The 16,969-nt window shown below is 41.2% G+C and overlaps 2 protein-coding genes across 2 annotated transcripts in view; one reads left to right on the forward strand and one right to left on the reverse strand.

Moving 5' to 3' along the window:
* Positions 1 to 233, reverse strand: part of prrg1 (proline rich Gla (G-carboxyglutamic acid) 1) — a 36,014-nt gene extending 35,781 nt beyond the window's left edge. The window contains exon 1 of the mRNA XM_041211991.1: positions 155 to 233. The gene's annotated coding sequence lies outside the window, so the exon portion shown is untranslated. The remainder of the gene's footprint in view (positions 1 to 154) is intronic.
* Positions 234 to 2,317: 2,084 nt separating this feature from the next.
* LOC121290452 (cilia- and flagella-associated protein 47-like) overlaps positions 2,318 to 16,969 on the forward strand; it is a 661,534-nt gene continuing 646,882 nt past the window's right edge. The window contains 4 exon segments of the mRNA XM_041210889.1: positions 2,318 to 2,461; positions 3,046 to 3,162; positions 7,162 to 7,316; positions 10,229 to 10,344. Coding sequence (XP_041066823.1) covers positions 2,318 to 2,461; positions 3,046 to 3,162; positions 7,162 to 7,316; positions 10,229 to 10,344 — 532 coding nt within the window.

Consider the following 16,969-nt stretch of genomic DNA (forward strand, 5'->3'; position numbering starts at 1 on the left):
TAGTCACCGTCAACTGCAATTTATCTCAGGCTGCCTTTCTCAGCTATATACAAAAAACTTTCGTATTAAATTATTGATATAAAAACAAAAAAAAACTCTTATTCGTACGGTCTCACAGCGAAATATGCTCCAAAATACAGTACAGAAAACTTACCGCACTTTATTCCTGCTCCCGACTCCGCTCCCACCTCTTCCAAAAGTTTCCGAAAGCCGAAAGGAGCATGCGCACAACCAGCCCTCTGCTTTGTCACAGCATAATCTTTAAATGGACAATATCCAGTCACTGTAAAGGCAAAGCCCGTTAAAGGAGCAGGCTGCATATTTTGACAGCGTCACTCTTGCTCTTTTGTTTTTACAAATGTGCCTATTTTGATGTATTCGCGCTGATAAGCACAGCCCTATTTGCTTACAAGGAAAGGTTTGTTGCCCGTTTCATTATTTTTAATTATATACCTCACTCCTAACATTAGGCAATAAAGATGTGTCATATATTTTATACATATAAGAGTATGCTGTAATCACATTACTGGTATTTCTATGATTTTATTTTTCAAGCTCGTGGATGTCCTTGTTGGAGACCAGAAACCTACACGTCCCTAAGTTTAGAGGAGAAATCTGAATTGAACACAACAATAACTGGGAGTGTAATTAATAATGACAAGCTTAATCAATGTTGCAAAATAAAAAAAAACATTTGTTAACATTTTGGCAATACACAGAAGTTACAGAGGTAAGAGTAAGAAAGGTCAAATAATATGAGATTTATGACAGTACAGAAAGTGCAATTAAAAACAACAATCAGTCTCAAGAAACATTGTTGTTTGCTTTGTATAAGGATAGCGTTGAGGAGAGGCTTGCTGATTACAGTACTGAAGAGGATGATGATGAAAACAAGGAAGAAAGAGTTCCATCATGACAGCACAAAGAGAGTGCACAGGGACAGGAGAACAATGAACAGGACATTCAGAGGCCAGGGAAAGGAGGACACAATTTACAGATTAGTGCTTTCAAAGAATATAAGTTGATGCGCCAAATGAAGTTGCATCACCTATTCTATCCCCCATATCCTCACAAAGTTCCTCACAAAACCTCTAAATGACTGTCCTCCAAGACCACCAGAACTCCTTGTGGCAGACTATGTGAGTTGTCAGAGTGATCTGTAAATGAAATGGTACTTGCGGAGGTCTCCCTTTACATAAAATAATTTCTCTGGCACCAAGGCGATGGCAAAGAAAGAGCATGAGAAATAAGGAGGTGAGTGAGGCTTCTATGATTGATGCTGTATGGGAGTTCTTGGTGTGATGGAAGTTACACAGCTAGGTTCATTAACATTCCTTGATACTGCTGAACCACCGTTCAATGGAGCTACTTGCCCGCAGTGTCTTATTGTTAATCCTTTGTCATCCTTACTTTAGTTAGAAAGATCTCAATGGAAGCATCAGAGAACCTGAGAGCCCTTCCCTACTGCTGTCTCAATCAGGTGAGGTCACACCTAGAGTACTGTGTGAAAGTTTGGTTTTCTTACCCAAGGAAGAATGTGTTTGCCCTAGAGGTAATGCAATAATTCACAGGATTGGTTACTGGAATGAAAGAAATGTCCTATGAGGAAAAATTGATAGATCGGCCCTATATTTCTGAAAATTAGATGAATGAGAGGTAATCTAAGTAGATGTTGAGAAAATATTTCCTCTGGCTGGGGAATCTAGCACACAGGGTCACAGCTACTCGCACAAAACCAGGTCGATCATTTAGGACCGGGATGAGAAGAAATTTCTTCACTCAAAGGATTGTGAATCTTTGGAATGCTCTACTCCCGAGAGCTGCAGGTGGTCAGTCATTTGAGTATATTCATGACAAAATTTTGGTAGTAAGGAAACTAAGGGATATGGGGTGTGATGCTGAGAATCAGAAGCAGATAGGCCATTATAATGTGTTCAAACAAAACAGCTTCGCCTTCACAATTACCATTTCACCTTCTTCGCTTTAAGGGGAGTGGATTAAAATTCAGCGTATGTACATTCCAAGTTTCGCAATACGGATTTTTAAAAATGACTAGTTCTGCTAAAGACATTTCAAAATATCATATAATGTTGTGCTTCAGATAATTCCACGGAAGGGCTGAAATAATTTTCTTTCAGTTTTACGAATTTGTGGTGCAAGAATAAATTGCTTACTTTACTCAACTAGTTGCTAGGTAACGTCGAATGCTTAGAGCCTGTGTTTCTTGGAGACAGTTTGTTGGTCACTAGGCAAAGGCAGCATTGGAGAGAGGACAGGAGCAGAGAGGGAGAGATATGTGAACCAAGCGGCCACAGAGATGGATATCGCAGGTCTGAGGCTTTCACATTCAAAAGTAAAATTTATTGGTATTGAACCGCGAGGAATATACCGGACTACAATTACCTTGCAAAATATCAGCAGTACCTCCAAAATGGTTCACATCCGCACAACAAAGCATAAGGTAAGCCCTCCCTTCTTACCCAGTAATGGCGAGTCTTAAACTCCAAGGGACTCGGCGTTTCTTTTCATAGTGACAAGAGGTGAACGTGACTGACTGATGTAGGCTATGCAAGTTACCCACTGTGGCCTGTGTGAGTATTAGCATCCGTGCTCTCTTTTTCCCGGGGATGTTCGCAGTCTCTGCTGAATTCCTGAAGTGACCCCAACGAATACATGCTCCATCAAAATTTTGATTAACAGGGCCAGGGTTGACGCAGTCCAAGGTGGGAAGGGATGGGGTCGCTCTGGCTGCTTGTCTCTCTACTTGCGACCTTGTATCTGCTCTGGTGGCCTTGGAGATTTTTTTCGTGGGTTTGAATTTCCAGTGAGTTTGGTCCGAGGTTTCATTTTTACGAGGCAGGTTATTGCAGCGAGTTGAATGGACTGGCATGCCTGTTAGATGAGGTCAAGTAGAGAATAATGGTGCATGTAGCACTTCGAGAACTTTTCTTGGGATTATGTACTGTATTCAGCAATGCTTGTATTCGGATGATATTTACTAGACATTTTACTGGGCATTGTCAATTTGTTTATTTTTTGCTGCAGCTCCAGTACAATATACAACTTTTTAGCCTCAAACTCATTGTCATCATCCTTTTCATGGATGGCCTGACTCTTGTCTTCCATGGTGATTCCTCTTCTGCTGACAAAATTGTACAGAACGTAACAATCACGATTATTTTTGGACTCTTTTGGAGGCCTATACAATAGCGCACTGGCAGCCTTGTTTAACTAGCAGAACCTTTGGTGTAATGGACCTGTTTTGTTTCATCTGTATCTTGTGAAAACATGAGCCTCATTATAATTGTCTTCATCCATGGTTCCAGGCTGGCATCATGAGCAATGAATCCATGCTCCCGAAACAAGTCTTTGACAAGGTACCATGTGGAGGATTACTACAGAACATTAAGGAATGTAGAATTAGATTGAAGGTAGCAAATTTGACTAAAATTTGATCAGAAGGGAGGAAGAAAAAGTCGCTTAGGAAGTTTTTCAAAGTAGTTGGAAGTGGTTAGTCATGATTTGTAGTAAAATATGAGATATAGTTTATTATTGGAAAGATTAAAGAAAGCTGTAAAAACAGCATTGGTAAAAATGGCAGATGGAATTCAATATCATTATATATGAGGTGATGCATTTTGGTATTAAAATTGTTTTCAGAATGGGAAGTAGGCTAGGTGCTGAGGCAGAGCATAAGAATTTGAAACTTTCAAAAGGTAAAAAATGTGAATTAAATTGTAGGTTTTTTTCACAAGATATTGGACATAAAACTCAAGGGATAGGATGAGTGTATATAAAACCTCAGATAGTTCCTATGTACAATAGAAGGGAAAATATTAGAATCCATTATGGAAGATATGATAGCTGGACATTTGGAAAAGAATGATAAAATTTGGCAGAGTCAACATGGATTTATGAAAGAGAAATCATGTTTGATAAACTTGTTGCAGTTTTTTGAGGATATTACTTGTAGCGTTGATAAAGTAGAATCAGTGGATGTAGTGTATTTGGATTTTCAAAAGGCTTTTGATAAGGTCCCACAAAGGAGGTTAGTAAATAAAATTAGAGGGCATGGGATTGAGGGAAATATACTAGCATGGATTGAGAATTGGTTGGACAGAAAGCAGAGGGTAGGAATAAATGGGTCATTCTCAGGATGACAGACTGTTACAAATGGGGTACCGCAAGGATCAGTGCTAGGTCTACTGCTGCTCACTATCTATATAAATAACTTGGAAGTGGGGACAAATTGTAATATTTCCGCATTTGCTGATAACACCAAACTCAGTGAGAATGTAAGTTCTGAGGAGGATGAAAGGAGGCTTCAAGAGGACTTGGACAGGCCAAGTGAATGTGCTAGAACATGGCAGATGGAATATAATGTGAATAAGTGTGAAGTTATTCACTTTGGTAGAAAAAAACAGAAAAGCAGACTTATTTCTTAAATGGTGAGAGTTTGGAGTGTGTGGGTGTCCAAAGGTATGCTTGTTCATGAGTCATTAAAAGTTAACATGCAGGTGCAGCAAGCAATTAGGAAGGTGAATGGTATGTTGGCCTTCATTGCAAGGGGATTTGAGTACAGGAATAAAGATGCCCTGCTGCAGTTGTACAGAGTCTTTGTGAGGCCTCACCTGGAGTATTGTGTACAATTTTGGTTCCCTTATCCAAGAAGGGATATACTTGACATAGAGGGAGTGTAATGGAGATTCATCAGATTAATTCCTGGGATGGCAGGATTGTCTTATGAGGACAGAGTGGGGAGACTGGATCAGTTATGATGCAGCAAGTGATGTGTGCCAGGAGCACCGAAATCCATGAGGGAAACTTGGTTCTGCGGTCACAACAGTTTTGCAATTTGTATTTATTATGAGAAGATTGGGCACTGAAATCAGAAGTAACGAGTCCAATAAGACCTTTAGAGTTTTAAGGTTTGAAATTAAAACATTTATTAACAAAAGAATATGCCAACCACATACATAAGATTCCAGTTACTTAGTACTATAGTAAATACTTTAATTCCTACCTAACCTGACAGGCCAGCACAGTTATCATCTTGAGGGTTGGATGCAACAGACTCATGCAGACGTGGCTGGAGGCTTTTTTCTTTGAAGCTGTTATGTAAGCTTCTGCTAGATGTCACAGGGCCTCTCTCAACATGGCCTTTCATTCTCCCTTATGTACGTTTCCTCTCTTTTTAATCTGTAAATTCCATTGTCCCATATATCTTTGAAAATGTACTCTCCCATATTATAAAACTTTTCATGGGTGTTAATATTGTCAGTAACCTTCGGGAGAAATAAACACACTACTTTATTTAGCTTATCTGGCTGGTGTAAACATCCTAAAATCTCTTTGAAATTCATACTGCCCTGATTTATCTAAAAATGCAAATTCTCCTCGCATCTTATATTCTAAGACTTCAGCCATGTTTACATATTTAGCATTTCAAACCCCTCTCTACCTAACTTTTTTCGATACTTCCAAACCTCCAGACCAGCGGTCTCCAATTCAATTAAATTCCACATGCACACACAGAAACTATCTAAACCCCACTATTAACCTACTTTAACAATAAATCACAATAATATTATGAAAATTATTATACTTTTGTAACAGGGTTCTGTATTCTTTGAGTTTTTAAGAATGAGGGGTGACCCCATTGAAACTTACAAAATTCTTACAGGTCGCAACAGGGTAAACGTAGATAAGGTGTTTCCCCTGGCTGGTGAATGTAAAACCAGGATCTCAAGATAAGGGGTAGGCCATTTAAGAATGAGATGAGAAGAAACTTTTTCACTCAGAGGGTGGTGAATCTTTGGAATTCTTTATGCCAGAGGGCTGGGGAAGCTCAATCATCAAGCATGTTCACAACAGAAATTGATAGGTTTCTGGAGACTAATGACATCAAGGGATATGGAGATAGTGCAGGAAAGTGGTGTTGAGGTAGATGATCACCCATGATCTAATTGAATGGTGGAGCAGGCTCAATGGGCTGAATGGCCTACTCCTATTCCTATGTTCCTGCTAGCGCCCCCATTATACGAAGGATATTGAGACATTAGAGGGAGTATAATGCAGATTCACTGAGATGCTATCTAGTATGAGGAAACACAAAAAAAGACTTGGAAAAATCAGACTATTTCATTAGAAGATCAGTGGTTGTGAGATAATAGGATGAAGTATTAAATATTGTGGAAGGATGAGACAAGTAGGCAGTAGCAAACTATTTTCAGTAACTGTGTGGTCTATAAGAGGGGCCATAGATACAAGATTATTTTGTAAGAGATTTAGACAGAGAGCAAAAGAAGCTTCTTTACTCCGAGATTTTTGAGGCAGTGGACTTCATTTCCTGGATTAGTTTTTGAGGCAGAAACTATGTCAACATTCAAGATTAGGTTGGATAGGTGGGAAAAAAGGAATAAAGGGATATCTAGACATGATAGATAAATGTGCCTAGGATTACTTGAATGTGTGAAAAGTAAATGACAACACAGATTATTTGGTTTGATTAGCCTGTTTCTGTGTATAACTTCGATGTAGTTCTGTCCAACTTGTCTAGAAATGTTATTCAATAATAGCAACAATGTGGACTTTTATAGGATGAATATTTTGTGGCAGCTTCCAGGTTTGCTTGGTATCCCCTTGCATGATGTGGATGGCTACACAGAACCTGTATATTTAAAGAAAGAATTCTTTTCCTACACATACAGATGTTGGATTGATGGAAGGAGCTGGAATAGCCACATCTTAGGAGCTCACTCTTAGGAACTCAGTCACCCTCTCCTGCTGTACAGCAGTTATCCGTTGTACAAGTTGTTTGTCTTGGTAAACAAGGTATCACTTATCTGGCAAATCTCACCTGAGGCAGCTGGACAAAAAACAGTTTGATGGAAGCGGAAGATGAATAATGACAGCCATGGAAGAGCCATCACAGTTCCAGACAAAGGTTGCATGTTGGGTTGCAGGAGATGGTTAAGTTCTGAAGCTGGTAATAGACAGTAAAGACAATTTTTTTTGAATATACTTCAGCAACTGTGGTGCAATCTATTGACCTGCCTCCTAAGGTAAGGGCAGTTTGGGTAGGTGTTTGAGATGGTTTGGGGTGCTGAAAAGTTCAGTTGCATGAATTCAATACAATAACATTTGTCTCCCGCTTTACAGTTATTCAGGATCATTGTGAAGAAACATGAAAATAAAATTGCGCCTGGAGTACAGATTTCAGCAATTATACAATATTCCACAAATAAAAGAGAAGATGCAAAAGATGAATGCATTATAACTGTAGATGAAAATTTTATTAAGATCCCACTATTTGCGTATGTATTATTTAATAATTCATTTCACTTGCAAAGAAAGAGCATACCTCTGAGTAGAGATAACAATGCATGATAACTCAAGATAGAATTATCAAAGAGTTTTAGTGCTATCTATTAATTGAGGTCCAGAAGAGAAGTCATCAATAAAATATCCTACAGAAATGTGTCCATTCCATTGGAAATTAAAACAGTGTCAACACATTAAAATGAAGTCTAGAAGATTATATTTGTCTAATGTTGGAATTTTTATTAACTTTCTCCTGGAAATGTAGGAGTGTTTAATTTGCCACACACTTATTGACAATTAAATGCATTAGAAGTATACAATGAATGCTATTACTTTGGCAGTTAACAATTCAGAAAGGGACTTGGAAACAATGGAAAGGAGAACAGGAGGAGTGCTTAGCCAGCAGCCAATTTGCTATGGCCAGTTTCTGCCCTTACCAAAGTTGCTAATTACCCAAAGCTGCTGGGATCTCTGGAGTGGTCTTGAACTACAATCAGCTTGACTTAGAGACAACAGTGATATCACTGAACCAAAATTGGCTATTTTCTAGCTATGATCCCAATGAACACGCAAAAAAAGTTTTATTCAGATTTACTGTAGAGACAGGATGTTAAAATAGACTATTATGACAACAACAACAACTTGCATTTATATAGGGAAATAAAACTTCCCAAGGTGTTTCTCAGGAGCATTATCAAACAAAATTTGGAATCGAGCCACATCAGGCTATTTTAGGGTAGATGAGGAGGGAAGAGAATAGAGAGGCAGAGAGGATTTAATAGATCCCTACTAAAATTATCATGCCAACTTTACTGAAAATATTTTCTCACAAGATCAAATTAAATACTTTATATATATTGTTGAAAAGAGCAGAACAATTTTTGTTGATGTTTACTTTTTTCTTTATTGAATGCACATTGTTGTCACACACCATCATATTTCTTGTTCCACAAGGGGTGCAGAGCAATCTTAGTGGTTGAGAGATCTTTTGCAGCGCCGTGCTGTTACAAGCCTGTAGGGTGTATTCTTGTAGAAGATTGAGAGTTTTTTTCCACATTTCACTGAGCAAACTATTGGGATTAAAGGGTGACAAGTCCCCAGACCTGATGGCCTACATCCCAGAGTCTTAAAGGAAGTTGCAGCGGAGATAGTGGATGCATTGGCTATAATATTCCAAAATTCCCTGGATTCTGGAAAGGTTCCAGTGGATTGGAAAAATGCTAATATAACGCCTTTCAAAAAGCGGGGTAGGCAGAAAGTAAGAAACTGTAGACCAATTAGTTTAACGTCTGTCGTTGGGAAATTGTTGGAATCCATTATTAAGGAAGTAGTAATGGGACATTTGAAAAGTCAAAATGCAATCTAACAGAGTCAGCACGGTTTTATGAAGAGTAAATCGGGTTTGACTAATTTGCTAGAGTTCTTTGAAGATGTGGCAAGCAAAGTGGATAATGGGGATCCTGTAGATGTAGTATATCTGGACTTCCAGAAGGCCTTTGATAAGGTGCCGCACAAAAGATTAATACACGAGATAAGATCACACAGAGTTAGGGGTAATATATTAGCTTGGATAGAGGATTGGCTAACCAACAGAAAGCAGAGAGTTGGGATAAATGGATCTTTTTCTGGATGGCAAGCTGTAATCAGTGGGGTGCCACGGGGTTTGGTCCATGGGCCCCAACTATTTACAATCTATATTAATGACTTGGATTCAGGGATAGAAGGTACTATAGATAAATTTGCAGATGACACCAAAAAAGGTGGGAAAATAAGTTGCAATGAAGAAATAAATTTACAAATGGAAATGGACAGGTTAGGTGAATGGGCCAAAATTTGGCAGATGGAGTTTAACGTGGATAAGTGTGTGGTTATCCATTTTGGTCGGAAGAATAATAAGGCGACTTATTATTTAAGTGGAGAGAAACTTCAGAATGCTTCAGTGCAGAGGGATCTGGGTGTCCTTGTGCATGAATCGCTGAAAGCTAGTATGCAGGTACAGCAGGTAATAAGGAAGGCAAATGGAATTTTGGCATTTATTGCTAAAGGAATAGAGTATAAAAACAGGGAAGTTTTGTTGCAACTGTACAAGGCATTGGTGAGACCGCACCTGGAGTACCGTGCACAGTTTTGGTCCCCTTACTTGAGGAAGGATGTAGTTGCACTGGAGGCGGTTCAGAGGAGGTTTACTAGATTGAATCCAGAGATGTGGAGCTTGTCTTATGAGGAGAGATTGATCAGTTTAGGCTTATACTCGGTAGAGTTTAGAAGGTGAGAGGAGATCTAATTGAGGTATATAAGATGCTAAAGGGGATAGACAAAGTAGACGTGGAGTGGATTTTTCCCCTTCTGGGGCATTCTAGAATGAGAGGCCATAGTTTTAGGCTAAGGATTGGGAGATTTAAATCAGAGATGAGGAGGAATTACTTTTCTCAAAGGTTGATGAATCTGTGGGATTCCCTACCTCAGAGTGCAGTGGATGCCGGGACGCTGAATAAATTTAAGGAGGACATAGTCAGATTTTTATTTAGTAACGAGTTGAAAGGTTATGGGGAGAGGGCGGGAAATTGGAGTTGAGACGGAAGTCAGCCATGATTGTAACAAGTGGTGGGGCAGGCTCGTGGGGCTGAATTGCCTACTCCTGCTCCTAGTTCTTATGTTCTTATTTTCTAATGTCACATCAATTTCTTTGAGATGGAGCACTTCATCACTTTTAGGCTATTTCATCTAGATGCCTGCGTGTTGATGTGGCGTTTTAAATCTGCATCAGAGTAATATCACTTTGTGTAGCTTGGTGTGATTAGAATAACCTTCTTTAGCTATTTTTACCACTTTTACGGATTCATTAAATTGCTTATATTAGAATAAATTGGGTCGATCATATTGTGTTTTTTGTTTTCTTGTGTAGATTTGTTTCTGCTTGTGATCTTAGTATTGATCCAGAAGTTGATTTTGGCACTGTGGCAGCCAATAGTAAAGTTCTTTCCATGGAAGTAAATGTTCTGAATCATGGAACTCTCCCAGGTAAATATTATTCAACAGTAACTTGAAAAAAACAAAACTCTCATACATTTTGTGTGTATTTGTAGTATTTTCCATTCTATATTTGAAAGTTGAACGTTTACAAGTTGCTAAAACCATACCTCCATAATGTTACCACAATAAATGTCATGATCAGTTTACTAACTTAAAATAAATTGGGTGTAATTGATAGATGAGAATAATAATAATAAATTGAAAGAATTCAAATAATGTCTAAAATTATAATGGTGAAATATGTAGTCCAAGATAAAATTATTTTATTACACTTGCTACTGTTGTAAGGGTTTGGTGTCTCACTGAGAGGTCTGAAGGCTTGTACGATTGAACATTTGTTTATTAATAACTCAATTATACACATCTCCAAGGTACAGCCCTGCATGGGTGCTGTCTCCATGCTGTCTTCTGCTAGACTCTTCTACACACAGGCCTGAATTTTAGGCTTGGCGGGGGAGTGCGATTGGCAGGACTAAAAGCGGATGTGATTGCTCCCACTTGTGATTGGGTCCTGACAGTAATTTCATGCTGGCTGGCCATTTAACTGCTGGCCAGCGTGAAATGCGTACTTAGGCAGGCTCAGCGCTGCTGGCGGGGCAGGAAGAGGGCAGGCAGAGGCACGAATAAAGGTGCTGGAGGGAGATTTAAATGGAGCTCCCTGAAGGCTGACAACCGTTATTCAACAGCCTCAGGGTGCTGCTGCGAATTTCAAGGGGGTCTGACAACTTTTCTCAATTCTTGTGCTGTTCATTATGTCTGCAAAATGTCATCCGCACCTGGAGCCCACGCTAGGCAGGGTGGAAATGCCCGGAGCCAGTCTGCCCCCACTTTTCTGACGAGTGCCTGCAGGTTCTGCTGGAGGCAGTCCGTGCCCGACGGGACGATTGGTGCCGTGAGATGGAAAGAGGAGGCCTCTACACTTAGCAAAGAAGGCATGATGGAGGTGGCCGGTCAGGTCAGCCGGCAAGATGTATTGCCTAAGATCTGGATCCACTGCAGGCAGAGGTTCAGTGACCTTCTGCACTCTGCCAGGGTGAGTACTGAAGCCAGCTGTAATTATGAAGAGATGTGTTTGTGGGTGGCAGCACTTGTTGGTGCTTATGGGAATTAAATGCTGAGCTTTAATTGGCACATATCCATGTGTGTTGAAAGACTGCATGTAATTAGACCGAAAGGCTTGCATGTATATAAGAGCGAGGCCCAGCAATGTGATGGGCACCTGAACCTGCATCTTTGGTGGGAGAGGCTGGTATGTTCTGGAATGTAGAGGGTTGACTACTGAAAGCACTTTTGTTCTTACAGGAGAAGAGGAGACACAATGCGCATAGAGTCATAAAGGTCTACAACACAGAAAAAGGCCCTTTGGCGCATCGAGTCTGCGCCGGTCAAACAAGTACCTAACTATTCTAATCCCATTTTCCAGCACTAGGCCCAGTTCATAAGATCTTAAGTCTGGTGGAGGAGGGAGCAAGTACTTAAGATGGCATGTGGATGTGGAGCTGGGTCCACTGGTCGCAGTGTAGCAGGGATTTTGAAGGAGGGTAAGAGTCTGGTGGACAGGGAAGAGATTGGGGAGGGTATGAGAGATGTAGGGTAATGATTGTAAGACTGACATGTGAAATCTGCTAATCCCTGTTGCTCCTCCATTCAGAAGTCTTTGCTCAGCCAGATGTCCATTCTGACAAGCAACCAGACTGCATGTACTCTGAGCTCGTAATGCTGTTCAAGACTGACATTTTTTTCTTCCTCCCTCAGATGGAAGATTGTCTAGACCCCAGAAGGACCCCAAGGATCTTTCCTTGACGTCAAAGGATTATCTGCAGCCAGATGCACCCACGTCACATCCTCCCTCTGCAACATAAAGCAGTGCAGAGGAAGGTATGTCTCACTCACCTGAGGAGCTGGCAGAGGCAGAGTGTCCCCAGGGTGATGGCAGCCAAAGGATTGTTGGAGACCAGGACGATGCTGAGGTTGAAGGAGATGATGAGCCCCTGGAGTCATCTATTAGATGGCAGGTGCTGGATGTCCAGTGAGATGTGCCTGAAGATCTGCCAGAGATGTCTGAGTGTCTGCGTGCCTTGCTTTCTGCGTTGGAGTCCACCTGGAGTGTGAGCATTATGTTGGCCCAGAGCTCTGAAAGCAGAGGTTCCCCCATAGAAAGTGTGGTGACTCTCATGAAACAGCAACTTTGGGAACTCAATCAGGGGTCTCTGAAGTTGTGTTCAGACCTGCGAACCCAAACACTGGCAGTGACCTCAGCAGGGAGGGATGTGAGGGATGGATGAGGCACCTAGTGACTCTGCTGGTGTCCTGTCCATCTCTGGTGAGCAAGGAGGTTCAAACAAACCTCATGTTGGCGGACGACCTGAAGCTCCATGCATCTGGGGATTCCTCTCAGGGTGCTCCTGGTGATTGCAGCAACTCCTCTGCCCCTCTGCCAGTGACTGTTGCATCTAAGGAGACCGCGATGACTGAGGAGTGCCCAGCCATGGTGCTGGACTCTCCCGCCCTGTCAGGGCTTTCACAGGCCCTAGCAACCAGTGAACGGCTGCCAAAGTCATCAAGGCCAACGGGCCTTGAATCCAGCTGCCAGCAAGGGGGAAGAACCAAGCTGTAGCACTCGTTAGCGGAAATTTAAGTCACTATGATCGCTGAAGGGGTTTTCATGGGTGAATAATTTTTCATTGACATCTGTGTAATGGTGCATGTATATCTCACACATCAATATTAAAATGTGAGATAATCTGCAATGGCCTTAGTCTGCTTCATACAATTGTCAGGGGAGTGGCCTGGGAGTTGCGTGTCACACATAGAATGGGCTGCAAAATTTATTTCAGAGGTAGGGACACTTGTGGAGGGTGGCATGAGTGCCTCATCAGCACAGATCAGTAAGGTGGTGTTTCCCTTCCCATCACCCCGACTCTTTGCTTTTTTTAACTGAAAGTCCTCTGAATCAAGGCCCGCCTGGTCTCCCTACCTCCCTGACAAATAAAGAAACAAAATATGTGGCTAGGGAAGTTGTGGATAGTTGGATCCAGAATAGCTGCTTCCAAAATCAAGGAAAGGAAACGAAGAGAAAAATGAGAAAGAAAAATGAAATAAAATGGGAGCAAAGGTTAAGATCTAAAATTGTTGAACTCAGTGTTGAGTTCAGAAGGCTGTAAAGTGCCCAGTCCAAAGACGAGGTGCTGTTCCTTTAGCTTGTGTTATGTTTCATTGGAACACCACAGCAGGCCAAAGACAGAAAACACAGAATGGGAGCAAAGTGGAGAATTAAAATAACAGGCAACTCGAAGCTCGGGGACACACTTCTGGACTGAACAAAGATGTTCTGCAAAGTGGTCACCCAGTCTGTATTTAATTTCCCCAATGTCAAGGATGCCACATCATGAGAAGAAAATAAAGCAAATTGCTAGAAGTAGTAGTAAATCACTGTTTCACCTGGAAGGAGTGCTTGGAGCCTTGGATGGTGAGAAGGGAAGAGGTAATAGGGTAGGTGTATCCTGCTCTTGCATGGACAGGTGCCATAGGAAAGAGTGGGGAGGGGAAGGGTTGGGGGTGATTGAGGAATGGCCAATGTGGTGGAGAGGCAGTGGTCCCTTTGGAATGCTAAAAGTCGAGGAGGGGCAGATGTTTGGTGGTGGCATCATGCTTGAGGTGGTGGACATGGTCGAGGGTAATGTCTTAGATATTAAGTGTCAGTAGTAGAACATTTAGGAGACTGATCATAGCAGCATAAGGTTTAAGTTAGCTACAGAAAAGGACACAGAGCAATCCAAAGTAAAAATAGTTATTGGAGGAGGGCCAGTTTCAATGGGATCTGGCCCAGGTTAATTGAGATCAAAAATTGACAGGCAAATCCGTAATGGAACAAATGGCCTTTCTTTAAAGGGCAGCTGTGAAATTGTGAGTTTTTCCAATATGGATGCTTGTACATTTTCTACGGAGCTTAACCTTCTTTGATTTCTTTGAATTTGAAATTGTTTCTCTCAAAAAAATTAGAATGCTTATGTAGAACATATGAATTCCAATTGTCTTTTTGAATTTTGTTTACAGATACCAAGCATTTATACTTGAATAATGTTTTTGCCTTCAACTGACTGTTGTTACTTAATAAGACTGATGGAGTTTACACGTTGGAATAAAACTAAATCGATGCAGTCATACAAAGCCTGGGCAGCTTGTCATCTGACTGATTTAACCCTATTGCAACCCTCCACAAGTGGCAGTTGCATCATTTGAGTCCTGCAATATTTGAGTAAAGTCCTATTACTGATTCACGTGTACTCAAATACCTTAAAATTCTTTATGCTACAGTAGTGTTACAAAAAGAGACCTTGATGCCAATTAACTGATAAATCCTTGCCTATGTTTGGCACATTTTAAACCCATGATCTGGGCACAAATTTATAATATAATCAGGATGATTTATGCACATTTATTTGCACTACCTAAGCCAGCACGCTGAGCAAACAGTGCTGTTGACACAGGGAAATGCTGTTCGGTCTGTCTCTCACAGCTTGTGAGCTGATAGAAATGTACATACTAAGCAGGAAATTAATGAGCTACAGTCAGAAATTGAACAATATAATTGGCGATTTGCTTGATAGCAGCGGACTGACTCCCCCGAATTCTTTGGGCTTTTCATGTGTTATGTCCATTAACATTTGGTTGTTGTTTAAGGCTGCTTCTGCAGTTAATTTTGGAGCATTCTTTATTCTGAAGCAATAACCCAAGAGGAGACTCTGGAGTCTAATTGCTACATTATGCTTGCTCCCTTAGGGGGCCCAGTTCAATTAAGGTTATTTAAGTACCCATCATCGTGGAAAAAGAGGGATGCTGATAATATAGAACTTCATCGTTTGTAGGGCCAGTCAGGAAATCTCCTTATTTCCAATATGGCCAGCCTGCTTCTTCTTCTTTAAATGGCATACATAAAATGAAGTGCAAATGCCCTCAAACCCCCAAGAACTCATGAAAAAGTTTATGCTATTTCTTCTCATCCTATAGGCATCTTGCTCCGATTCCAACCATGGGCAATATTGCTGGGAAAATCACTGTAGCCCAGATCTTCTGGTCTCCGGAGTGTTGGAGACTGGATGTATCCCAGAGGATGCACTACAGGATCCCTCTGAAGTCCTAATGCAAGGACCCTGTGGGAATTGCCAAGAAAGTTTCAACTGCTTCTGGAACCCTCTGAAAAAGTCTCCAACTCTTGAGTTAGAGTCGGAGACTTCGGAGAGTTCTGACTCCATTACCTGGATAGTTATCCAGGAAGTATTAGACAGAAAACAAACCATGTTTAACTCCTGGTTAACTATTCAAGTGGCTCCTCCCCCACTCCAGCCCCAGACCCTACAAATTTGCATGACTGTCCGACTCCCCCCACCCCACCAGACCTCCCCCATTCCTCTGAGTCAACCCCCCCAATCTTCCGACATCCCTGACCCTCAAGCTCCCACTTTTATCCTCTGACTTCTCCCCTGACCCTCCAACTCTGTCCCTCCTGCTGTCTTCCACCTCTGAACCTCCGAGTCCTCCACAACCCTCTGACTCCCTCAACCATCTGACCAACCCCAACCCTCCTACTCTCCCCCTGACCCTCCGAGTCTTCCTTCGACCCGCCGATACCCCCAACCCTCCAACTTGTCCCCCTGACCCTCCAACTCCCCCCAACCCAAACTGAACTGATCTCACCACCCTGCTGCTTTCCACACTGCCACCATGTCCACTTACCCGCTAACCTCACTCACATTCATTCACTATTCACAATGAAATGCTGTTTAAATGTCCCAAAGCTTTTCAGTGTGTCAGTGAATGAAGGCTTACCAAACTGCGACAGCTAGTATCACAAAAAGATGGGGGTGGTTGGGTGTGGTGGTGATGGTGGTGGTTTCCCCTGATGCTCCTGCACTACAAAGGAGGACTCCCAGAACAGGTACGTTTCAGAAGAGGTCTGGTTTGGAAATCCAGAAGCTCCAACTTAGTGTAAAAAAAAAGGAGCGACGTGGCAATTCGACAATGATTGCCACTTCTTGGAAGATTCAGCCCTATATTTGCTGATTCTGGAGCAGAAGGGGAGTATCACAAGAGCATAAGTGGGAGGAGCGTGATCTGGCCACGTACCAGTCATCTGGACTCTGCATTGCACTTATGGCATTGGGATGTAAAGGAATGACTGCTAACAACAAGCAATGAATTGAAAATTCTTGATGAAGATTTAGAAACTGGCTGATATTTCAAAATTGTGCACTCCCTTTGTATAAATTAATGACACTCTCGAATATAGGTTCAGATATACTTCAAAATTATCTTCCCTGTATAGTTCTACATAAATTTCTCAGGACAGACTTTAACCAAAGGCTAGCAGGGTCAAGATAACATTAATTTAATTTAGTACATTGTAAATTTCAAACATGATTTACAAAGAACCATTTCATTCAAAAGGTGATAAATGTTTGGAATAGTCCTCCAGGCAAGCTAGGAGATTCTAGAACATTCTAGACTACTCTTAACTTAAATTTTCATATTTAAATTAGCTGATAATTTCAGATTTATTTTCCTATTTTGCTGTGTTCATTTTATTGCTAATGTCAAATTGTTAGTTTTTTTT

This window comes from Carcharodon carcharias, chromosome 18, assembly GCF_017639515.1.
Source record: "Carcharodon carcharias isolate sCarCar2 chromosome 18, sCarCar2.pri, whole genome shotgun sequence".
Taxonomy (NCBI): Eukaryota; Metazoa; Chordata; class Chondrichthyes; order Lamniformes; family Lamnidae; genus Carcharodon; species Carcharodon carcharias.